A 26,558-nucleotide genomic window follows, 5' to 3' on the forward strand; every position below is an offset into this window, starting at 1 on the left:
CGTTAAAATAATATCTCAGATTACATAGGGGAGGCCGAAGGAAGGTTGTCAAAACCTACCCAGTCATTAGAAATATGATCACAGTTATTTCTTCACACCAAATGTTCCCAAAGTAAAGACACAGACCTGGGGGAAGCACTGAATTCAAACTGGTTACATGCCCTGAAGAATAAATAGCTCCGGCATACACAGATCAATGTTTTCATCAGCTTTGGCAGAGAGATCTGGCAAGTTGTTAAAAGAGGAAATAAGAAACACAACAGTTTCTATTTTTCTACATAATTAAAAACAAATCTTTTCCAAAAAAATTGCATTCTTAAAGATAACACCTTGCTCTCTTGTGATTAGAAGGTTGTTAATTATGAAAAAAGAAACAGGTATTATTCATTTGTCCATGAGCTGTTCACCAGAAATTCCTAATTTGGAGGCAAGCCTTGCATGATCCCTTTTAGGTGATAAATAAATGCAAAATATTAAGTCCTATTATAAAACTTAATGGTTCACAATTATTTAACCAAGACATGGAACATGTGACGATCAGCCCCTTGAGCCATTTCCATTATTCAATACAATCATGTCTGATCTGTGTCCTAACTCCATCCACATATCTTAGTTCCACCTGCATTGACACCATTAGCTAGCATAAACCTAGATTTGAAATAATTAATTGAGCCATCATCTATTGCTTTTGCAGGAGATAGTCCAACATTTTTACCAGATTTTGTATCAAGATGTTTCCTAAATTTCTTCCTCCATGACCTATCTGGTTTTAAGATTATGTCCCCTTTATAGTAGCTTGCTCTAACAACAGAAAAAGTTTCTATCAATTCTTTTAAAAATCCTAAAAACCTTAAGCCATATATGTTTCAAGGAATCAAAGTCTAATTTATGTCAACACTTACATGATCTGTCTTTTTTTATTATGTATCAAAAGTAAATTTTAAGTCTCAAATGAACAACAGCAATTATCTAGAAATATACAATTTCCAAAATATTCACAACTAGGAGTTTTTAACATTGTCAACAATACTATGTTATTTATAAACTTCAAGAAAAAATGTTTCTGAAGAAACAAAAAATAAAGAAAAACACTCAAATTACATTTTGCTTCATCTGCACAAATCAAAGACTACAGCAGAACTTCAAAAGCAAATCAATTCCAATGTTAGCTAAAGCTTTTTCAACATTATAATATATACATAATTTTTACATTGTGTCAATGGTTTTGATGGCAATTCATAGATACTAAGTAATGCTGTTCTCTATATTCAGTGTTTTTTGTGGATGATTTCCTCTCATGATATCAGAGAAGCAAGCATTTCCAAGATTAGAAGATTTTCATATTTTAATACATATATACAGTTAAACAAAAAAATGAGTAATATATTTCCTTTTTGCCATGTAAACGTCAAAATTGCAGACAAGTCTAATACTTGCTGACAATATCTAATTTGTATCTGAAATACCTTTAGCTTGCTACTCTCACCTTCAATTTTTGTATATGTGTGTTAAAAATGTCCTGTTGGTTAAGACAATTGATGAAGAAAAAACTGAATGAATAATTAAAAATACTTGATTTCACATAGCAGCAAACATGTTAAATGACAGTCATCACACAACAGCATTCTTGGCCTCACTGAAATTGGTTTCCTTGTGGTAGACGCTATTTGCATTCTTCAAGGATGACTCAAACAGGTTAACTTTTAAAACGGTACCACAAGCATGTCTTCAAAATTCTGTTCACATGTCTCGCAGTGGTGATGGAATCTTACTGAAATGGCTGAGGTGATAGCAGTCTCGTTGTTAAGAAAATGCACAAGAGTGAAAACAAAACTTATTTACAAGTACATATTGCTCACAGCCTTAACTTCAAGTGCAACTGATGAGTGCTCCATTTGGCCAGTTTACTGATTCGATCCAGTTCAGAAGGTCCATTCCTCTGTCTGTAGGAAACTTGAATTCTAACCCACCTACAAAGAAGAATTAACAATATTACTTGTGATATCCAATTTCTTAGTATAAGACAAGTCATTCACACATAATTTCTATCTCTACTCTTACTGGCATTTTTTCAATTCTCCTTTTCTTTCTGAGTTCTATGGTTGGCTCAAAGTAAGAGCAAACATTTTATTTAACATTCAACATGTAGTGACATCTGAAGTTATATTCTAGTCACATCATATTTGGTGCAAATGGACATAGTGACAAGGAAAACGTCATCTCTTCCCAGGCTATCAACAACTAATAGATTTAAAAGATGGGGAGGCATTGACCTAGTGGTAATATTGCTGGACTGTTAATCGAGACCCAGGTAATGTTCTAGGGACCTAGGATTGAATCCTGCCATGCTAGATGGTGTAATTTAAATTCAATGATAATCTGGAATTAAAGAGTCTAATGATAGCCGTAAATACATTCTCAATGGTCTGGAAAACCCATGTGATTCACAAATTCACTTCATTGAAGATAACTGACTTTCTTACTCCAGACCCACAGCAATGTGGTTGACTCTGGGCAATTAGAGATAGTAATAAATGCTAGTCTAGCCAGCAATGCCCCCATTCTGTGAACTAATGAATAAAAGAAACATGGCTTTTGAATAATCTTTTATTGCTCTGGATTAAACATTTCATCTATAGACCACATTGAATTGCTTTTTGATTTCTTTGTTTATCAGTCAGATTGCATTTCACAAGAAAGGATATTTTTAAAAATCTGTAGGTGTAGTGAGAACAAGAGTACGTGGGTGAATGGAATGGAACCTGAACATAGATATACAAGTATTCAACCACAGGCATCTTCTATACACAGCACAGAAACAATATTGCTTTTCATTGCAAGTAGATCTGCTGCTTTTTGAAGGAAGATTGCTACTCTATCAGTTAATTCAGTAATTCATAGATTGGGGATTTTGCTGGCTCGGTCAACATTTATGGCCAACTGAGGTTGCTCTAAATCACAGCAGTTGATTTGGGGTCCATACATTCACAATGTCTTTAGGGAGAGTTTCAAGATTTTTACCCAGCAGTACTGAAGGAACAGCGATATATTTCCAAGTGAGAATGGGAATCACTTCGAGGGGAACTTGCAGCTGGTGGTGTTTCCATGTATCTGCTGCCCTGGACCTTTCAGATTGTCATGCATTTAGAAGCAGCTGTCTAGGAGCCTCGGTGAATTTCTGCAGTGCAACTTGTAGCTGGTACACACTGCTGCACTGAGTTTTAGTAGTAGAGGAGTGAATGCTTGTGGATGTAGTGCCACTCAAACGAGCTGCATTCCTTTGGATGGAGCCAAGCTTCTTGAGTGTTGTTGGAGATACACCCATCCAGGCAACTGAGGAGTATTCCATGACACTCCTGACCTGTGCCTTGTAGATGGTGGATAGACTTTGGACAGTCAGGAGGTGAGTTACATGCTGAAGGATTTTTAGCCTTTGACCTGCTGTTGTGGCCACCATATTGATATGACTTGTCTAGTTCAGGTTCTGGTCAATGGTAACCCCCAAGATATTGACAATGTGATTTTCAGCTGTAGTGATGCCATTGGATGTCAAGGAGTGATGATGAGAATCTGTCTTGTTGGAGATGGTCATTGTCTGGCACTTGTGCTATGTGTACATTACTTGCCAATTGTCAGCCCAGGCCTTGATAAGGTTCAGGTCTTGTTACATTTCGACAGGGACTACTTAAGTATCTGAGCAGTCATGAATGGTGTTGAACATCAATGCAGTCATCAGCAAATATCTGTACTTCTGGGTTTATGATAGCAGGAAGGTCATTAATGAAGCAGCTAAAGTTGGCTGGGCCACTGACGAATTCCCACAGAGATGTCCTGGAGTTATGGTGACTGAACTCCAACAGCCATAATCACCTTCCTTTGTGTTCTAACCACCAAACTACCATTCACTCTAGTTCTGCTACAGCCCCTTGATGCCACACTCACTGCTAGGTCATGAGATTGAAGATGTTTGAGCACAAAGCATGGTGGCAGTGTATCCCAGCATGATGGACAGATTCTCAACTTGAAGACAGGATTTTATATTCAAAAGGACTGTGCGGGTAGCCTGTCCTACCAATTCTGTCTTGGAGATTGCATCTACTACAGGTGGATTGGTGAGGATGAGGTCAAGTATGTGTTTCCTTCTTGTTGGATCCCTCACCAGCCAGTCTAGCAGTTGTGTCCTTCCAGTATTGTGCAGATCAGCAATAACGGCACTGCCAAGTCACTCATAGGGATGGACATTAAAGTCTCCCACCTAAAGTACACTCTGCAACTTTGCAATCCTTAATGCTTCCTCCACGTGGCATTCATCAGCCAAGGATGGGCAGTATGTAGTAATCAGTAAGAGTTCTCCTTGCCCATGGTTGATGCTATTCCTTGACAGTTCGTAATGTCCAGTGTCAACATTGATGACTCTCAGTTCAATTCATTCCAAACTGTATATCACTGTGCTGCCACTTCTGGTGGGGTCTGTCCTGCCACTAGGATAAGACAAATGCAGGGATAGCGATGGTGGTGTCTGGGACATGGTCTGTAAAGTATGATTCTATGAGTATGACCATGTCAGGCTATTCCCTGAATAAAAAAGACGAGAGAGCTGTATCAAACACTAGCCAGGCTCCTGCCTCTCTTTTTTTTCTTTTATTCATGTTTGTAAGGTCATATCATGTAATGAACTCATAGCAATTTTAATAATGACAGAACAACTTTAACAGGGCATTGCCAGTATAGTGCTCTGGACTGGCACTTTCTCAGTTTATAATAAGAGGAACAAGGATATTTCATTCCAATTGTAATTAATTTTGAAAAAGCAATTTTAGAAAGTCACTGAGGAGATGCATGTCACAATGGTAGAGCGACCACCACATGAGGAACATTTCCTCAGTGACCAATATGCAAACCTAACCACAAGAGCAGGTGTGGCTACTTTCATTCAGAAAAAACGTCTGATGAAACGTCCTCAATCTTTTTGTTTCTCTCTCCACAGATGCTTCCAATTCTGCTGAGCATTTCCAGCATTCTCTGTCTTTATTGTGGGAGACATTGCTTTGGAAGTGTCTGTTTCCTGATGTTGCCAATTGCGAAAGCTTCCAACTATGTTAATGATTTATAAAGAATCTCTATTATTAAAAACAGCTTTGGCATTTGGAAATACTTTTCTAACAATGGTGGGGGCATTTGTAATGACCAACACCATGTCCCATTCCACCATAATATAATTGAAGCCCAACCAGCCATTGACCTACATGGTACTATTTTTACAGCAGTGGATTGCGAGACACTTGTGTCCCAATTTCAAAAGGTGCAACATTTGACTGTAACATTTAAATCTGGCCCTACAGTGGCTCAGCCTGGTTTTCCCAGTGTCAGAAAACCTTAGAGGCAAATCAAAATGAAACAGAAGCAGGCAAGAGTTTCTTTTACGATTCTGTCCTTTGACTAGCAGGGCAGAAAAGCCACTTGAGACTTGCAAGGTAGTCTTCTATAACAACTGACAAACCACTACATACCTAATCTTATGATCACAAGACTGCTCTCATCTTTCCCTGCTGAGCTACCAAATTGCACCAACTAACTTCTGCCTCACAATTGCTTCCAATTTCTTACTCTCTTTCAACTCCCACCCACTATCAATCTGGCCAGCTACTTGGCAAGAAATGGATGTACATTTGCTTGCTGAGCTGGAAGGTTCGTTTTCAGACACTTCATCACCATACTTGGTAACATCATCAGTGAGCCTCCAGATGAAGCACTGATAGTATAGCCCACTTTCTATTTATGTGTTTAGGTTTCCTTGGAACCTTCCTTACGCAAGGAAACCTAAACACATAAATAGAAAGTAGGCCATACTACCAGTGCTTCATCCAAGGCTCACTGATTATGTTACTTAGTATGGAGACGAAACATCTGAAAATGAACCTTGCAGCACAGCAGGCAAACCTATATCCAGAACCTCAACTTGAGCTACAAATCTTCTCAAAACTCGCTAACTTGGCAGGAAACATTGTAAAAAACGTTATAATCAGGAACAATTGTTAAATTTCCTATGGCACCCGTATTCCTGTGATTCCTGGATTTCTGTCCCCAAAGTTGCTCCTTTTTCTTCTTCCCCTTCCCAATTCAATGAAAATCCTGACACCAATAAGTTTGTTAGTAGTTACCTCAAACATTTCATACAACAAACCAACATGCTGAATAAGAATAGAAGTCTAAAAATGTGAAAAAATGATACCTGTTGAATCTGACCAACTGCCATCATGGAATGTCAAATGGGAGATTGTTTCTTGTTCATTCGTGTTAAGGTTATTCTCAAAGGGAGTTAGTGGCATTGTTCCTATTATATTACTGAGGTATCCTTTCCCTTCAATGCTACTGTGCTCCCACTGACTGGGTTCTTGTGTGATCTACAAAATAAAACAACATTCAAGTAAAACATGATCAAGACTTTCATCGCATTATCTTATCTTCAATCCTAATCCAGTATCACTAACATTTTCTTTTTATTCAATCATGGGATCCGCTATGAACTGAACTGTAAAATTCTCTCCAGCTTTAGTTTTAAAGTTGCAGTCAGCTGCAATTCCCTATGGTTCACAGTGTCATACCTTTGAAGCAAACTGAGTCAGAAGGAATTTCTTAGAAAATTTAAAAGGCTTTGTGGCCACTTACACATGCTCAGAATCTGCAACATGTTTACTTTAGAAATTAGTCAGCAATGGGAGGGATCACCTTTTTTACTTCATCAGATTTATAGCATTATGTAAGTTGTTTTAACCCCAATGTTTTGGTGCAGACATTATGTTTGATGCAGTGAGAATAATGTGCTGACCATTATTAAAATTAGTCAGGACTGCTGTCATTGACAGAACAATATTAAGGCTACCTACTTCTACAACTCACAATGTGGGTGGTACAGATGTATTCCTATCAAAGTATTATGGAAAGATACCATCATTAAGAATGGACAATATGAATTAATTTTAATTTTTATAATTGATCGTTACTACAAGCATTTCTAAAGCAAATTTAACAAAAACCATTTCACTAATTGATGGTCATATTGCATTGAGCAGCATTATTTATTTATTGATTGATTTATAATAAGTGTAGCTTTGATTTCTTTTGTCGAGTAGTATAATGCTAGGTTTATTGTTTATCGCTGTTTTTGATGTTATGATGCTATATTTTCATGTTTCTGTAACTTTCTAATTTTGTAAAGAAAGATTTCTCAATAAAAATATTTTTAAAAACCATTTCACAAGCATTATTTAATCCCAAGAAGTAAAGTACCCGGATTGAAAATAATTCCATGCCACAACAACTTCAAATGAATAGGTTTTACAACTGATCCATTCTTATACCAGGTAACAAAGTAGATAAGTGCCATCACTAACTAGCAGGACATTTTGCCAAAATGTTTTCTGGAAGCATGGTGGTGTGTTGTGACCAATCACGAAACACACAACTATCATAGATATTCAGGACTCTAGAATCAAGAACATTCACCACAAGCAGTAAAGTGCTGTCAAATGTCTGCCCTCTCATCCCTCAGCCACAGTATGGGTAATCCCAAAAAAAAGGCTGGAGGAAAAGAAATTAGAAGTATCTGAGAAAACAAAGTGACTCACTCGGCATTGCTGACTTCTCCAGACAAAAGGTGACTTTTAACTTATAATTTTGTTTTAAATTTAATGGCCACAAAACAGATTTTAAAATGAAATCATATGGAGCTTCCCATGTACATACATTATATAATTTTCTCAGTACACTCAACTTACTTCAGAAGCTTCATCCGATGTCAGAAAGCTGTCAGCTGCACTGGTTGCTGTAAAGAACCAGAGAAAGCAAATTCAGCACAAATCAGTGGATTTGCCAGACACCTTAACCATACTGCAATAGACAAAATTCTCCTCTTCTCCCTTGCCAAGTCAAGCAGACTCCTCACATACAAATGCCTCATCGTATTCACCCTAACAGTGGTTTTTAAACCCACTTTTAAAGTTCAGATTGCACTAATTTTGAATGTTAACCTCTCTGTTACTGGATCAGTTCAGAGCAAAAAAACCAAGTCAAATCAAATGTAACAAAAACATTACTTGGTTTTGTGGAATTTAGTTCATTGTAGCTCTGAAACACTGACCTTGCATTAAAGGGTGTCTTTAAATGTCACTCTTCCATAAGAGTATAGAGAATTTTCCAAACAGAAACTAATTTTGAAGTGTAAAATGTAGGTAAAGTAAATCCTTGCACCACCATTTATCTTCTCAAATTAATCAGAATGTTAAATAATTCCTAAATGGAGTAAATTATTATAAAATTATGATTCTATAAGGAGTGATTTTTTAAAAAAACTGCACAGTGAGAGTAGTGAATGAGGGATTATTTTTTAAGGTGACAGTGGGACTGCATTACTGGTGAGGTCTACGTACTACAGCACTGCTACATGAGAATTTTCCATTAGAAAAGGCTTAGCTTTATTTATCAGATTCCTCATTTACCTATGCAAATACTACTGACAAATTTTGCATTTTGCAAAACTATATAAAACTAAATCTGATATAGATATCTTATTGATTTTTCTCATCTACATCTTATAGTCATAAATAGTGCCTGTTATCAACCTGAGCCTGTTGGCAGAGATATGCTGAGAATGCTGGGATCTATGAATGCTGATGCCAAAGTAAACACAAGTTTTAAAAGTGGATTTTAGATTGCATTTTGCATCATTTTGTTGCACAACTAACCTTCAATGTTGAGATAAATGGCTACATTAATATATTGCTTTCTCTTTATATATCATTAAACATGGTTTCTTCTGCTTTGCAAGTGTTAAGTTAGCTTGACTGAACCAGAAATACTCCCATCAATGAGTCAGAAGATTGTAAATTCAAGCACCACACCAGATACTTGAGCAATTAATCCAAGCTATAGTGCATTCCAGTTATAGTGTTGACAGGCTGCTGCACTGCCAAATGTCCCAGCTTTCCAGAAATCAAGGACTGGTCTGCTTTCTCAGTCAGATGCAAAGTATTGCCAGCATTATTTAAATAGAGTGAGGGAGGTGCCCTGATCAGTACTCTTCCCCAACCAATAGGACTAAAACACATTCTCTGGTTATATCATTATGATTGTGGCATCTTGCATGCAGATTAGCTGTTGTATTACTCCACATTACTCCAGTAACTACATTGAAAAATACCTCAATGATTATAAAGTATTTTAGTATGTTCCTGGGTGCAACACAAACCCTTTCTTTCTTTCTTACATTCTGTGGACAGCAAACAAAAAAGCCTATTTATTCAGAGAGTTGTATTTGTAGTAAGGAAATAATACAATGTTTCATAAAGTTTTGGGTCTCCAGACTATCTCTCCCTGGCCCGCTGAATTGCTGACATCAGTCGCCTTATAGAAGACCCAACTGTCTGCTTACATTTTAGATTGCAGTGGCATGTAAAACCAGAAAGGAAGAAAAAATAAAAAGATGTACTTTGTTTGATAGGGAGATACTCCATGATTAGAGGACAGCCACTTAAAGCACTTTTTAGAACCACAGAAAACGACAGAAATGTTACAGTACAGGTATAAGGCCAGTCAACCTAAAGTGTCTGTGCAGACAGAAAAACTAGCCTCCCATTCTAATTCTACTTTCCAGCACCTGGCCGACAGCCTTGTAGCCCATCTTCCAAAGCAAAGATCCCCAACAACAGTAACACTGAGTAATCACCTGTGCAGTATGACATCAGGACATCATTTTGTACAAACAATGTAGAACTTCAACAAATTCACATAAAATTTCAAGGAAGTTTGTTACGCAACACTGATAGTCCTGCCTACTAATCTATATGGATAAATAAATCTGATTTTATGGTACAAAGCCTGAATGTTCACTGCCTTATAAGTGAATCTACTGGGATTCAGAAGCCCAATGCTGGGAAAATTTGGCAAATAACCTTACTAATTTGGCTCATTAACCTTCAGGTTGTAGTCAGCTATGTGAATTTTATATATTAGACACTGAAGGTCTGAGGAAGGCTTTACAATGCAACTTATGTGGCCACTGCAATTTCTTAAAGTGCAGACATCTGAAAGTCTCAATGGGGATGCTTTGCTACAATTGGTACAGCGACATACTTGTCTTGGAGTAAGCAGAGCAAATCCACAGTAAACAAGTAACGTTACTGAGATGTGGAAGTTTCATAAGTAGGGGGGTGTAGGAAAGACTAGCGAGTGTGAGACCCCAAGTGGAATAGTGAGATGAAAGTTTGAGACTGGATACTATGAGGTAGCAATGGCTGCCGTAGAGTTCTGACCAGGTTAGAAGAGCTGCTGTCTCACCCTTACAGATGGTACCCTGCCTCCCTCAAAGCAATGCACCCAACCCCTTCCCTCCCCAGTCCTCACAATTCACTGAGGAGTTGTAATCATTTTCAAGCCTCAAACTGGAGTCACAGTCGGAAACGGATTGGAAAGCACTGGGGTTGATGCTTGAAGAATGTTTCCCTCACAGCAGTGCATTAAAGTTTCAGAATGGTTGTGGTGCGTGCTCTTCACCATAAGGGATAAGGATGGGAGAAGTTTGGACACTTGGGATGTTGTGGAGCTTTGGCACTTCCTAGGAGTGGGAAGCTGGAATGCTCAGTTGTTGAGCATTTTGGGTCACAGATTGATGAATGTTTTGATGGTAGGAGTGATGAGGAGATGCTGAAGGAAGGTTTAGTTGAGGTAGAAATACAGCCAAGATTGTATTGAATAGCAGTGAAAAGCTCAGAGACCAAGTAGCTGACTCCTACTCTGGTTCTGACATTATGAAATCTACAGAACAATACCAAAGAAAGCAGTTCATTGCCAAATGGCTCTTGTGTTTCATTCAAGATACAGATGTATTTGCAAACTCAGAAACTAACTGCATTTGAGCATCTTGTACGAACCTGTAGGAGAGGGCATGGGAGAGATCTGAAATGGATACAGGTCACATGTGCTGACTACCTGATCTTCAGATTCTCCGACTATTTCATTGATAGGCCAATCAACAACAGGGCATGTTTCTGATGGAGAAAAGTCTGTAACAAACAGGTGCAAACAAAATAAGCTCAACACAATGCAAGTGCTTAACATATTCAAAATCACGCTACCAATTGACATTCATACTGCATGCACTTTGAGAATTGAAAATTCATCAGACTACTTGACAAATCTTTGTTAATGTAACGTTTTTTTAAGTATTTAGTTACAGTGTTATTTGAAGTGATGGGTGACAAATTTTCTAAAGAATTTCATATCAATGTAAATGGAAATTCAATGCTTTGTACAACAGTTGGCCACAAAATCCTGAGCGAGGGAAAAAAAATATAACGAGTCCTGTTTTGATCCCTTTACAATGTCTCCTGCAAGGCAGGTCACATTCAGGAAGATCAACTGAAGACAGGACAGTCGTTTGATTCCTCTAATTACCATATATGGTGATCTGCCATTCCTTACTTGCTATGTTTACACAGCAGTAATTGCTAGATTAGCTTACCTACAGTGTGGGAACAGGCCCTTCGGCCCAAAAAGTCCACACTGACCCTCCAAAGAGCAACCCACCCAGACCCATTTCCCTCTGACCAACACAACTAGCACTATGGGCAATTTAGCATGGCCAGTTCACCTGACCTGCACATCTTTTGGATTGTGGGAGGAAGCCGGAGCATCTGGAGGAAACCCACGCAGACACGGGGAGAATGTGCAAACTCCACACAGTCTCCCAAGGCTGGAATTGAACCCAGGTCCCTGGCACCGTGAGGCAACAGTCCTAACCACTGAGCCACCATGCCACCCCAAATTCAGCATTTCCTGATGAAGGGCTTATGCCCGAAATGTCGATTATCCTGCTCCTTGGATGCTGCCTACCCTACTGTGTCTTTCCAGCACCACACTCTCAACTTTGCATTGCAAAATATCAAACATTCTCTTAAAGGCTCGTTAGCTGTAATAACCATGCTAGATTATGAGTGGTTTTGCAAAGATGTCTAGACAAAGAGATTTTCAGCTCTCTCACCTCCTATATTCACTGTGCTGTCAACCACCATTTCCTGTGAAGTACTTTGCTCTGGTGCAGTATATGTGGTGTGATCAACTGGTAGTTTAGGCGTAACAGGCTCTGTCACTTCTAACTTGACCTTTGACTTGAACTCCTGCAAAGACATAAGCAAATTATTTTTGTGATACAATACTGTGCTTGGCTGAAAATATTCAAATTGAAATTATACTGAGCAACCCACAGACATACCTTTTTTTTACTCTTGCTTTTAGAATCTTTGGATGACCTGGATTTCTTTTCTATTAAAAAAAAGGAGGATCTGAGTACTTTATATTTCTATTTAAATAAAGAATGTAACAAAAACAAGGGGGTTACAGTACCTTTTTGCTTTGACCTGTCAACAGGTGGTAGCATTCTGTACACTCGAATAGCACTGGAGCCTTTATTAACACTCTTATCCTTCACTTCCTCTATATCAGGCAGTGAGTTCATGGCACATCGGAAATTGGCTTTCCATGTTTTAGGCTCTGGTGAATCTATTCCTTGTCTAAACCTTCCTACAAAGAAAATGGAAGAATAGACATGCAGGTTAAACATCCAAATGTGGTAATTTTACAAGGAGGTGCAAGCAGGATCATCAATTGAAGGAAAACTGCTTAAAAACTTCCACTTGAAATTTTAACTTCTGAGCTCGTATTTCAATCTTTAATCAATTTCTTGCTTTTGCTAAACAAAATATAGTGTGATTTTAATTTGAGGAAATGGAAAGTCTATGATGTACCTACAAAAAGTAGCAATAGGAAATGCAAAACATTTTGAGACCTCATGATTATAACAGCACATTATCGAGCCTGTCTTAAAGGAGTTTCAAAGCTAAAACAAGACATTCAGGTGATATGATGAGAAAGTAGGTTTTGCAAAAGGATCATCCCAAAATCAGATTAAATAAAATATATTTAGATTCTTCCGTTTTAAGGCAAGCTTCGATCAATGCCAGGAATGATCATTTGTTTTATTTATGTTTTGTTATGGCCAAGACTTTGTGACATTTATCAATGTTCTTTACAGAACTATGTGGATGTACCTAACAGAGAAGATGCAAAACTTGACCTAGTCTTGGGAAATAAGGCAGGTCAGGTGACTGAAGTGTCAGTGAGGGAGCACTTTGGGGCCAGCGACCATAATGCTATTTGTTTTAAAATAGTGATGGATAAGGATAGACCAGATCTAAAAGGGGCAACTTTTTCATGCAGAGGGTGGTACATGTATGGAATGAGCTGCCAGAGGATGTGGTACAATTGCAACATTTAAGAGGCGTTTGGATGGGTATATGAATAGAAGGGTTTGGATGGATATGGGCCGGGTGCTGGCAGGTGGGACTACATTGGGTTGGGATATCTGGTCGGCGTGGACGGGTTGGACAGAAGGGTCTGTTTCCATGCTGTACATCTCTATGACTCTATGACTCTAACTGACTTACAGGGAAGGCAACATTGCCAAGTTAATTCTAATACAACACTTCAATAATTCATAAATTCTGTTAGACATATTTAATAAGCAATATTTATACACATCCAGCTTCACTCTGCGCTATTGCAAAGACAAGAATCAAATTATCTACCTGTATGTATAGCCCAGTTTCTGAAAAGGCTTGCATCTGTGTCCATGTTCCATCCATGTCTGGCAGCATGCTTCCACGGAATTTGGAACATCTTTCTTTCCTGCATTTTCAGTGGAATAAGTAGGTTTAATCACTTAATAACAGTATCATATAAATTAAAGTCAACTATCTAATAATTGCAATAGTTTCACAGCCAAGTTATCCCAGTGCTCATGTAGTAAATGAATCCATGATTCAGCAGACTAGAAACTTCAGATCAAACATGGTTTGCATAAATCACATAATGGAAGGTGAAAATATATTTAGTGTCTGTTCCTATATGCTATATGTCCCAGGTCTATAAAGTGCTTTGGTCACCCAAACTGTTTAAAGCATACACCTGGTGACATGTTACATTGGCAAAGGCTGGGGGAGAGGCTTTGATAGAAACAAACCATTTTTACCACTTTCCAAGCAATGAACTGCAAACAATGGTTTGTACACTTTGTTGTGTAGGAAGTGAAAATACTCATTTTTGATTAAAATATTAAAATGGAAGAATTTTTTCAGAGCTGTGCACCTGCACATTGTATTGAGTGAAACAATATGTACTTGCCTTGTTTATCCAAATTAACCCAGGAATTGCATTGGAATTTATCTGTAATTCCAGCCAGGGTCTCATACGCATTCTTGTCAAAGGCATATTTCGAGAGGTCTGCTGTAGAAAAAAACAAGATCTTCAAATCTGAAACATAGGATTACCAAGAAAATCCGAAGTATCGCTGGTTTATGCTGAGTTAATTGAGCACAAGTCACGACAGTGGCATTGAATAACTGATGTGGAGGTGCCAGTGATGGAGTGGGATGGACAAAGTTAAAAATCACACAACACCAGGTTATAGTCCGACAGGTTGACTTGGAAATACAAGCTTTTGGAGCGCAGCTCCTTCATCAGGTTGACGAAGGAGCAAGGCTCCGAAAGCTTGTGCTTCTAAATAAACCTGTTGGGACTATAATCTGATGTTGTGTGATTTTTAACTTTGTACAACTGGTTAGTGTGTTTGGAAAGGAAATAATTAAAATTGATTTAGGCCCTTATGACATAAGGATAGTGTCCTTTGATCCAGAAGGTTCAAGTCCTACCGACTCTCGTGGTCTCTGAACTGACTGATTAAAATCGATATCAAATATCTATCAAGAAGTAGATAAATTAGGTTTAACATTGTGCAGGCAGTAAGGGTGTACGTGTTACTCCATCACATTCAGGCGAAGTAAGCCACTAGGCGGCCTATCAGGCGATAGGGTACGGAAAGGGCAGTGCTTCCTGATCTGTGAAAATCGCATCCCGCAAAGTAATCCGGTGAGTGATTAAAAAAAACCTCCCGCTTCCTCATACCGCATCTCGGCAGATAGACACTGAGAACAAGAACGGCCAGATCGTCAACCTGTGAAATTTATGAATTTGCTGGGGTCAATGTGAAAAAAAGTTCATCCGGTCTCAATTGTGTGAAGCTGCGTGCACTCAGCACAAAACACATTCGTACATGCTTTACCTGCATGAATACCTCTTGCATTTTGCAAATTATCTGTTTTAGTCAATAGCAACGTTTAGCTTAAACGGAACCGCAATCCTATATTACACTGTAATTTAAATGTTTACTGTCAAGTGAATTTTTAATTATTAATAAATATCATTTTTAAAGTGAACTATTGTGTGATCAAAAAGTTTGCAAGTACAGTGCTCGGTTTCTGAGCTCCCATTTCTTCACTACTTCCGTGTGCAGTATACCGTGTGTAAAAGTCAATACAATAATTATTGTTTGAAAGCTCGCCTTGTTTAAAACTGCAATATTACTGTAATATAGTGACCTGAATATTTTAATTTTTAAATAGACTGCAGCCCAATCCAAACAAATTATTATTCCGAGATTTTTTCTATATTTACTGTTTAACAATTATTATTCCTTGGCTTCTCATTAAATTGCAAAGAAAATATTTTTAACCTTCCAAGTTGTTGCAAAGTTGCATCTAAAATACATCTGACGCAAAGGAATAACAATCCTTACATGAATGCACAACATACAGTTAAACAACTACCTACGGGTAAAACCGGTGTCAAAGCTCTGGAGAGCTCAGCTCTTGGTGATCCGTTCAACAAGATTTCTTCTGTTGATCTGTGGTTCTGTAGGGCTTGATCGCTATATTAAAATCAAAACAGGACGCGGGAATTCCCAACATCACCCATGATAGATACGGCGGACCAATGAGAGCTCCTGGCAACTGTCCTAAATTACTTAAGGGCGACACCATTGGTAAGGCTCAGCAGTCATCATTTCGGGGAAATCATGCTGTTTATATTGCTTTGCGCTGACTGGGGGAAGTACGCCACCACGCAGGGAAAGGATTGATAAACAAGGGCTGAAATATTGTAACAATTCGCAATATTACAGCAAAAGAGTGTCATTTTGTGATATTCTATCATTTTTATTCGTGCAGTGTTAATGTGTCTATCTGTTAATGCAGTTTAATCTCAGATCTCAACAGGTTTTGCACAAAAGTACACACATTCATTAAAACATCACAAAAAATAATTTTGCAAATTATTACACAGTTCTCGAGTTTTAAACTTCAAATGCATCGCTTAACTAGAAAAATAGTATCTTTTTTTTTAAAGATCAGGTAAATTTATAATTTAGAGGTTTTTATGCCAGAGAACACGCAGAGGGTCCAAGTGAATGCAATAGAGCACTCCTATTTAATGCCTGTGGTATGTTACGTTACCTGCATTCCTTGCAAGAGGTTTTAGTCGTTCAAAACCCATCTTGTTGCGCCTGATTACTCATTCATATTGTGTTATTATTTACTGTCCTAAAAAGTCCTTTTCTTTATTCATACGTGTTTTGTTACAGACTGCATACAATTTGTAAAAAGGAAGCAAATGAGACACCACAAAAATAACAATTTGTAACGTCCCCATTGCAAATCACATTTGACATAAAAATATATGTTGTGAGCTAATGTAACACGGTTGGACTACAGGAGAATGAGGTTATGTGCATTGCATGGTGTGAAATGTCCTTATAAAAACAGGATATCACTTGAGGTACTGTGGAGAAAGCAGTATAGATCTGTAAGTCTGTTCAAAGGTTACATCTGAATATACAAATATAGCGTTGTAATTTTACCAGAACTCCTGTGGCAAATGTCACATGCCAAGAGATCACACTGTCCATATACTTTAAGTAAATATATAGTGCATAATCCAAACATTTTAGAATATATTATTTAACTTTGAGATTAAAGTGTTGTCGAAGTGTGTCAAGTGAGTTGCAATAGGTATCAACTATTCACAGTATAAATTAAAAGTTGCCATAGTCCCACCAGACCATAGGGGATGCTGTCTCATAAGAGAGATATGACTGGTTGTGGTTTAACCTGATGGTCATCACACCTCAGGCAAAGGGAGGGGTTGAGAAGGAGAGTGTTTCATGGTGACCTCAGCTAATGCAGGAATTGAACCCACATTATTTGGCATCACTCTGCATCGCAAACCAGCTGAGATAATCTGAAAATTGGTCACTGGACTTGAAACGTTAACTCTGTTTTCTCTCCACAGATGCATGCCAGACCTTCTCAGTTTCAGCAGTAATTTTTGTCTGTTTCAGTTCTTCAACGTCTGCCATTTTTCACTAGAATTAATGTCTTGAAAGAAGGAACCAAATATAGGATTGCTAAATTTGCTGATGATGCTACACAGGCTACAGTGAGAAGCCTGAGAGAATTGTATGCAAAGTCCAGCCAAACGTTTCTCCTGCAGTTATTGGAGCACATCAGTATTTTTGAACTGAGTTCTAGGCATTTCAATGAGATTCTCACCAAACAGCACCAAGGTGCATATTAATGGGGATTATTGATTGTGGTCACCAGTTTCCTCATTTCCCCTCCCCCCCCCCCACCTTATCCCAATCCCATGCTTCCTCGGCACCGCCCTCTTGACCTGTCTATCACCTTTCCCATCTATCTACCATACCCTCCTCTCCGACCTTTCACCTTCTCCCCCACCTACCTAATGCATTCTTAGCTATCTCCTCCCAACCCCACCCCCCTCCCATTTATTTCTTCCCTCTGCTCCACCCTTGGCCAACAAGCCTCATTCCTGATGAAGGACAAATGCCTGAAATATCGATTCTCCTACTCCTCGGATGCTGCCTGACCTGCTGTGTCTTTCCAGCACCACACTCTTGAGTCTGATCTCCAGCATCTGCAGTCCTCACTTTCTGTCAGTCACACTAACTGCAAATCTCACCTGGTAAGAATGCAGTTTCCTATCCTGCCGCTGCAACTAGATGGAAACTAGACATTAATATAAAAGACAGAATGGATACCTTGTGACATCAACTCCACACTTGCTGCACCAAGCCTGGACACCTGGCAACAACAACTCAGGGCAAACTCCAGGGCACAGCCACCCACATGCCAGATCCACAGACACCAGCAGCTGACACTTACCAGCCTCTCAAGACTCTTGCAGTACCTTTCTGATTCACTTTCTGAACTTTTAGTGATCACTCACCTTGATATGACTTGGATTTTCATAGCCTCCCTGTCATGCCTTGCCTTTTACCCCTTTGCCCCCCTCAGCCAGAGTGACCAGGCTCACATTACTATGATCTTACCTCACCTTTGAGTGAAAGCATAAAGGCAGGATGCATGTCGCGTTTGTCGGTACTCCTTAGTCAAGTTAAGGGAGACAGCTTTCAGTGAGAACGTCCCTGCACAGTGAGTCAAGAGCTGACATTCATCCTATAGCTTGGGCACAGTCAGTCAGCCACTTGGGGCAGTCAGTGGTTAGGATTTCTCCTTAGATGGAATGAGGAGCTGAGTATCAGGCAGCAGTATTTGTCTTGGACAATCAGCTAGTGGTAGAAACCTACAGTGGTCCTCACATAATCTCATGGCAGAAAAGTGCAGAGTTAGCTTAGAAAGCTGTGGGAAGGTGTTTGGATATCTGCTGGCAACCTCAGCAAGAAGCTGATGTATCTATGTTGTGAAATCTGTAAAAGAGGAAATTGCAGAAAAAGATTTGTTGATGACCAACACAAAAAATTCAGGACAGATTGAACACCAAACAGAATAAAGTGAATTCTGGAGGGCTGTGGAATATGTTTGGATTGATCCCAGGAAAAATAAATCAAGATTTTATAAGTTAAATGTTTCTGGTTAAAGGAGAATGAAGTTCATAAGTATTTATAAATTAAAGTGTTGAATTAGTGGTGCTAACTTTGTTTAATTTCTGTATACAAATAATAATACTTGTTTTGTTTAAAGACGTGAGTTCTGACAGTTAATTATTGTGTGTTTGGATTTTTGATTTAGATGTTAATAGTCCCTAACAAGAGGATAGCAACATATTTCAATATAAATGAGAAACAATTTTAAAATAGTATGTATTCCTGAACTGTAACCTAAACTGACAGGGCATTTTAATTTCTAAGGTTTAGTGAACAAATAATTACAGACTAATCTAAGGCTCTATTTACTGAACATTTAGGCAGAAGATATGATTGGGTGCGGCAAGCACCACATGTCAGTGTTGTCCATAACTGCATGTAATATTTGTGCTGTATGCTAATTGTCATGACTTCAGGCATGTAACCACTGGAATGTATATTATTCATTGGCTATATTGCTCTTAAGAAATCAAGATATCAGAATTCTGGGAAGCCAGTTTATAAGCTGGCATTGCTTAAATTGCACTGTGGCTGCAGTACCTACAACCTTACTGCTCACATTGCTTCAACTACTATTTCTTTTTGCTCTCTCAAGCATTGAACCACACATCACCACACCTCCCACTTGTCGTTCTGATGCATTTGCAACAAATGCAATCCTCAGTTTCCCACAGCTTCCATCTTATGCACTGCATGTCAATTCTTGCACATTTTATAAGTTTGTTCCCTAAATTCTTCTTTGGCAGTCTCTCTAGGTCGAGGATGATTTTCTGACATGAAAAAACAGTCCAGTGTTGAATCTGCAAACCCAGCCATAGGGAGGCTAAATGGTACTTGCCGAAGCAGGAAGTTGGGATGCTTGGGGATTGGCCTGCACCTTCTGCTGCTTGCTTAGCCACCACCAGGACCGAACTGGAAATGCTCAAAATGATTTCCACCTTTGTGGATGTTTCTTCCTCAGTTTGAGCTGACTTGGGCTAAAGATTCTCTTAAGGATACCTTTTGAGAAGTTCTTAGGATTTCCTGATAACTGATCACTGTGTTATATCTGAGAATAGAGAGTTTGCTTTGAGAGTCTTATGCTGGGTATACAACCATGTGGTTTGTGCAATGTATTTAGATGACTGTGACCAATGCATGAATGGTGGGAATGTTGACCTCACAGAGGATACTGATATTGGAATGTCTGTCCGACCAGTGGATATATCAAGAGTTTGAAGAGGTATTGCTGTTTTTGTTTTGCAAACGATTTGACATGTCTGCTTTATATTTTCAATGCCATTGACGCATGCAGGAGAACATGTAATACTACTACCCTGTATATCATGAGCTTGGTGTTGGATTTAAGGCCTTCATCATCCAACAGGCTCTGAAGACTGAGGCTGTGTTGGTGCGCTGGAAGGGATGCTGCAGTTCAATATTGATGCCTTGCTGAGAGGAGGCTCCCAAAGCTTGGGAATTGATCAACATTTTCTAGGAATCCAGCGAGGATCTTGATAGTTTGGGACAGTGTTGAGTAACAGGAGCAGGTTGCTAGAGAATATTTGGCCTAAGGTCCATTCTGCCATTTGTCTCTTTAAATGCATCAAAATGGATTTGAGCTTAGCCTGTGAAGCAAGCATCATTGTATTTTGCATCTTGGCAACAGAAGTTGTGATGGTCTTAATTCTGGACTAGAAGGGACATAAAATGAACAAATTCCCACTTGTGTAGATTACTTCCGCACTGGTGGGAAGAATGACAGATGTCAGGTGAAATATTGGAGCAAAAAAGATAGAGAAGAGTGTTATCATGACTGCAGGCATGTAGCCACTGGAAAGCATATTATTCATTGGTTGTACACCTCTGAGGAGTACAAGATGTCAGAAGTCAATGGTGCAGCCTTGCTTGACCTTAGTTTGCACATACATTGAGTCTGTGGATGATCTGTTTGCAAGGATCGCATTTTGTATAGTGTCATGATACAGATGGAGGAAGGTGGCAAACTTCTGTGAGCAACTACTTTTGAAGAGTAGGCTCCATAGTCCTTCCATGTTTACAGAGTTGAAGGCCTTTATGACGTCAAAAAGGCCATGCTTCTACCCTCTGTATTTGTGACAATCATGTCCACTGTGCATCTTGATGAATTAAATCTGGATTGTGATTCTGTAAGATGTTGTTAAGCCACTAGGAGATCATGATAGAGGAGACGCTTTGTAAGGCTCTTCTCCGTGGCACACAGCAGGGATATCCACTATGGATGGTGCAATTGATCTCATCTCCCTTCTTGAAAATGGTGACAGTTATGGCATCTTGGAGGTCCCATGACATGCTGTCCTCCTTGGAGATGAAAGAGACAAAGTCCACTATATGATCCAAGGATAGGAGCAACAACACATGTGTTAGTCCTCTTCTTTGCAGTAGAGCCTCCCCTCCATTATCTCAGCAACTCTTGCCTTTGGACCAAGATCTTGCTCCACCAGAACTCTGTGGGAGTAGGTGTATACTGACCATCCATGTGAAAAGAACCCTTCCGCAGGCATCATCCAAAATGACATTTGGTTCATGGTATATCAGCACCCTTATGGACAAAACCAATAGCTAATCGAAGAAGGTGATGAGTAAACCTCCTTTTAGAAAGATTAGCCAGAAAAAGACTGCCAACTTCAAAGGGATTGATTTCACCATTTAAAAAAACTATTTGACTGTCTTAACCCTTTTTTTGGATAAACAATCACCTCATGACTCTTTGGCTCACCCTAACCAAGGATACAATACATCACATTCATCAGTGTATATACCCCTACCCTCGAAGCAGTAGATGGAGTCAAAGAGGATTTCTACTTCAGCCTTGATAAATTATTGTTTTGTGGCCCAAAGGAAGGTTGGCTGATTTTCCTTGGTCATTTCCATGTCTCTTTCATCAATCAATCTAATTGCTTCAGATCTCATAGTGACACCCCACTCCAGATATTGCCAGCTGCTTGCCTATGTTATCGACTGAGCAAGGGTGACTGCATCACCCTCACCATGACAATAGCTGACAACTGCTGGACTGACCATTGCCTAACCTTGTCTACTATCTCCATTCGGAGAAGGTGAGGACTGCAGATGCTGGAGATCTGAGTTGAGAGTGAAGGGACCTCCAAAGAGCAAGAGAATCAACATTTCACCTGATGAAGGGCTCTTGCCCAAAACATCTGCTCCTTGGATGCTGCCTGACCTGCTGTGCTTTTCTAGCAACCCACTCTCGACGACTATCTCCATTTGCCTGGCCAAAAAATAGCAGCAGCTGCAAAAGGGCAGCTACAGGAAATTCAATGTCGATGGACTCAAGGTCTCCATGAAGAAAAATGTGCTAAGTCAGTGCCTGGAACTATTCAATGAATAGTAGCCACAAAATATGCACAGTATCTCCTCTGTCCTATGTTTCTCTACCAGAAAACATCAAGGCTTGTTATATAGAATTGGCCAGGAGATGCAGGAGCTACTAAATTGCAAATGCAAGTGTTCCTGAAACCCAACCAACACCTAAGAGACATAAAGGACAGAACAATGAAGGCCAAGATCCACTAAACTGCTCCATTGTGAGCTACAAATAGACTGGCACTCATCAACCACAGAGAGGCAGTAAGTACCCAGGATTCTCCCAGAGACTGACTATAGTATTCTTGAGCTCATCCCATAGAATGCTACCCATCATCATCTCAATATAACCCTAACGAACCATGAGGCCAAAAGGGCCACCTGACAGTGGAGAACAAACAGAACAGTGCAGATCAACTAACAGCAGGAATAGTGAAGTATGGTGGAAAAATGTTCTTGGCTTGTAGACATTCTCTGAACATCTGACAAGACTGTCGCTGGCTTCTTCCTGGCAGGAGAAAGTTACCCATCTCTTGAATTAGAAAGCCAGAAGGGACCAAGCCTGCCCGCAACCCCACTAAGAAAAACCATGTTAAACTAGGTGAGACGGACCATCTGTGGTCACTGGCAACACTAGCGGACAAGTTGCTCAGAGCATCATCTCACCTTACCCTCTTATTCCTGTCTGTCCCTGCATGACACACTCTAAATACCTTTAGCAATCACTTCTCTCTCTGCTCTCCTGGCACCAAAAGCCCATCCTTGCCATTCTATTTCACTACAGCTGCAAAAATACGGACAACCCTCTGCCAGTGGGGCTTTTGCCCGAATCGTCGATTTTATTGCTCCTCGGATGCTGCCTGAACTGTTGTGCTTTTCCAGCACCACTCTAATCTAGACTCTGGTTTCCAGCATCTGCAGTCATTATTTTTACCACTCTGCCAGTGGAGGAAGACGAAATCAGTCTTTCTAAAGATGTTGCGGGACATGAACTTACTCTTGTAAACAGCAACTAAGCCACTGGTGCTTCAGTCTGAGGTTGGATTAGACAATGCGCTATCACATGCGAAGCATATTGCATCAAGCATGTAGTAATTTGGTTAAGGTGACAATGCAATGCAGTGTCAAAAAGTGTGGAACTGCAAAAACACAGCAGGTCAGGCAGCATCTAAGGAGCAGGACTGTCAACTCACTAGAAAGCAAAATATTATATTCCCTGTGCTTGCAGAAGACTACAGAATCTGCTGAAACTTAGGACCAAGGTTTCTCAAGAGCAGTTCGGAATTGCCACTAAATGCTAACCTAGCCATGATGCCTACTTCCCATAAACAGATAAATAAGAAGCTGCTGTGTATGTCGAAATGCCATATGCTCTGGGCAGTCCACCAGCAGAATACCACAGAGTACAGTTCAATTCCACAATTCCAATTGTGTGAAAACTTTGCAAACAACATAGAGGCCATTGTTTTCCAACACAGACTGACTCCATCAAGCAACAGTGCGAATCATCATCATGAAACATTTTCTGACAGTTCTCACACATTTGATTTTGGTTTGGGGACATAGGAAATAAAGTGGGTGGCCAGCGCACTGTCTTCCTGCTTGTCCATGGCCTGCCCCCACATTACGGGCATCAGTTAACCAGCCTGCCCTTGGGCCAACTGAGATCCTAAACTGGCCAATTAATGGCCACAAGAAAATCTTTCTGCCTCTGCTCCCATATCTAAAGCTGAGAAAGGCAGAGGAAGGTGACCAGTTCACCAGATATTCCTAACATGAGCTAATGATATGCAGGAGGTTCATGTGCCTATCTCCTTTGGTGTCTCACCAGTGGCCTTCAGGGTAGATCCCTTCTCCTAATGTTGGTTACACCCCTTCCTGGCATCTCCATAACTCCCCACCCTCAAGCCTCTTTCTGCAGTTGGTCTCATCCAGGGAGTAGTCCCTTACATTGATATGAAGTAACAACAGATACCCAGATATCCTATCTACCTGTGACTCTACTTTCAAGGAGCTATGAACGTGCAATCCAAGGTCTCTTTGTGCAGCAATGCTCCCTAGGACCTTACCATTAAGTGTATAAGTCCTACTAAGATTTGCTTTCCCAAAATGAAACACCTTGCATTTACCTAAATTAAACTCCATCTGCCACTCCTTAGCCCATTGGCTCATCTGATCAAGATCTCAATGTAATCTAAGATAAGCTTCTTTTCTGTCTACTACTCCTCCAATTTTGGTGTAATCTGCAAACATACTAACTATACCTCTGAAGCTCACATTCAAATCATTTATATATTGAACAATCTTGGATTGCTGTTAAATTTTCCTTCTTTTAGAATGTTGTGGGTTTTGATTCATTAATATGTAAATCCCAGAACATCTTTCAAGTCACATTCCTGAGATAACTTAAGGTTTTATTAAAAAGGTGACATCTCAGCTCAGACAAAGCATTAAAGTTGTGACGTTAGAGTCTGTCTGTATTCCAGTCTTGAGTCGGATTGTGCACACAATCTGCAGGTAGTCAATCCATGTGACATTTTATAAATTCCTATTTTGGAACCAATCTGACTCAAGATTGGAATACAGATAGACTCTAACCTCACAACTCTAATGTTTTGTCTGAGCTGTCACCTTTTTAAAATAAAATCTTAAGTTATCTCAGGAATGTGACTTGAAAGAAGTTCTCGGATTTACTTATTAATGATTCAAAACCTATAACCCATTCTAAAAGATGAAACACTTGACAGCAATCCAAGTTTGTTCAATATATCGTATCAATTGCGTGGCACTATGATCATGTACTATAAATTCTGTGTTTTATGATCCTGCCCCACTTGCTACCTGACAAAGGAGTAGTGCTCCAAAAACTAGTACTTCCAAATAAACCTGTTGGACTATAACCTAGTGTTGTATTATTATCAATATTATACTGCAGTACTATACAAGATCAACAAAATATTTTTCACCTCTGTACAGGGCTTGACAGTGGCCCATATTCCTGTGTTTCAATCACAGTTTTGCAACATATTCTCAGGCTTTGGGAGCTTTTAACTATTTGCCTAATATCCTGTCCTTCCCTCTGTTTTTATAGTTTTGTTTGTAACCATTTACCCGTCTTTTCTCCCCAACGTTTGTTTTTAAACTTGTCTTGTTACACCTGATAGCAATATTATTTTCAACATTTAACTATACCTTCAGGTTTATGCCTGCCCGTTTTCCCTGACAGTACTTATTGAAAATGTTGTACTCCTACCAAAACCAATATGCTTTATATAGAGTCATAGAGTCAGAGAGATGTACAGGCATGGAAACAGACCCTTCGGTTCAACATGTCCATGCAGATCAAATATCCCAACCCAGTCTAGTGCTACCTGCCCGCACCTGGCCTTCCTATTCATATACCCATCCAGATACCTTTTAATTGTTGCTAGCTTCTACCACTTCCTCTGGCAGCTCATTCCATACATGCACCACCCTCTGTGTGAAAATGTTGCCTCTTCGGTCTCTTTTATATCTTTCCCCTCTCACCCTAAACCTATGCCCTCTAGTTCTGGACTCCCGACCCCAGGGAAGAGACTTTGCCTATTTATCCTATCATTCAGGCCCATGGGACCGGGGGAACTCTTGATTCTACATTCACCCCACTGGCACTAATTTCAGCCTTCCCTATCCAAAAGGACAGGAAGCAATGCTGACTTTACATGGTGCCTGATTTGTCCCTTCATTGATATGAATCATTGGGCAACATGAGGCGGGGTGTAAAGCCTTCCTGATGAAGGGCTTTTGCCCGAAACGTCGATTTTGCTGCTCCTCGGATGCTGCCTGAACTGCTGTGCTCTTCCAGCACCACTAATTCAAAATCTGGTTTCCAGCATCTGCAGTTATTGTGTTTACCCTGTAAAGGCAGTCGTCCGCCTGATGGTGGGCTTCCGGCTGCACAAGTGGTTTAAAATGGATCCTTCGTCAGATGTTGCCTGAGCTTTGTAGAACAATAGTTTCGTGACTTTTTTTTCATTTCGAACATTCTCAGCTTTTATTTTTAGATTTTAATGTAATATTTTTGACATTAACGGCATTACTTCGTGGAAAATCCAGCAATTAATTGCGGGTGGTCGGCTGGCGCCTGGGAATCCCAAAAAAATTATGCAGGTTGGATACATAGTGCAAGAATGGGGAATCCCGGTCACATGATGAAAGGAGATGAAATCAGGCATGTCAAATTTCAAAAAAAACACGCGCACAGGGGTCATGGTGAGTTCTGTCTAAACAAATCAATAAGTCATGGGGTGGATAGGTTCATGCTCGTTGAAGAAGTTCTGTGAAAGGCTGTTCGATATCGTTAAGTGACAGCTGTCGTTATTTC

At 39.7% G+C, this 26,558-nt stretch overlaps 1 protein-coding gene across 4 annotated transcripts; it reads right to left on the reverse strand.

The window, feature by feature from the left end:
• Positions 1-915: 915 nt before the first annotated feature.
• Positions 916-26,104, reverse strand: LOC140492004 (interferon regulatory factor 1-like). Of its 4 annotated transcripts, none has more exons than XM_072590588.1 (10): positions 26,090-26,104; positions 14,236-14,337; positions 13,641-13,740; positions 12,400-12,576; positions 12,269-12,318; positions 12,038-12,173; positions 10,929-11,060; positions 7,779-7,825; positions 6,233-6,404; positions 916-1,970 (listed from the first exon to the last, which is right to left on the reverse strand). In XM_072590588.1, exons 2-10 carry the CDS (start codon positions 14,320-14,322, stop codon positions 1,870-1,872), a joined length of 1,002 nt encoding a protein of 333 aa, XP_072446689.1. In that variant the 5' UTR covers positions 14,323-14,337; positions 26,090-26,104; the 3' UTR covers positions 916-1,869. The 4 variants fall into 4 exon arrangements, with proteins under 4 accessions (XP_072446689.1, XP_072446686.1, XP_072446688.1 ...); XM_072590585.1 differs by lacking the exon at positions 26,090-26,104 and adding an exon at positions 15,721-15,804; XM_072590587.1 differs by lacking the exon at positions 26,090-26,104 and adding an exon at positions 15,721-15,802 and having other exon boundaries at positions 14,236-14,334.
• Between the last annotated feature and the right edge of the window lie 454 nt (positions 26,105-26,558).

Source organism: Chiloscyllium punctatum, chromosome 20 (genome assembly GCF_047496795.1).
Source record: "Chiloscyllium punctatum isolate Juve2018m chromosome 20, sChiPun1.3, whole genome shotgun sequence".
Lineage (NCBI taxonomy): Eukaryota > Metazoa > Chordata > Chondrichthyes > Orectolobiformes > Hemiscylliidae > Chiloscyllium > Chiloscyllium punctatum.

Bases quoted from the DNA above. Each gene is read 5' to 3' on its own strand.
- LOC140492004 (XM_072590588.1), bottom strand. From the start codon at position 14,322: ATGCCTTTGACAAGAATGCGTATGAGACCCTGGCTGGAATTACAGATA. The intron at 13,741-14,235 runs GCAAGTACATAT...CTGAAAATGCAG, and splicing joins GGTTAATTTGGATAAACAAG to GAAAGAAAGATGTTCCAAAT. The intron at 11,061-12,037 runs GTGAGAGAGCTG...TGTTTGTTACAG, and splicing joins CAGCACAGTGAATATAGGAG to ACTTTTCTCCATCAGAAACA.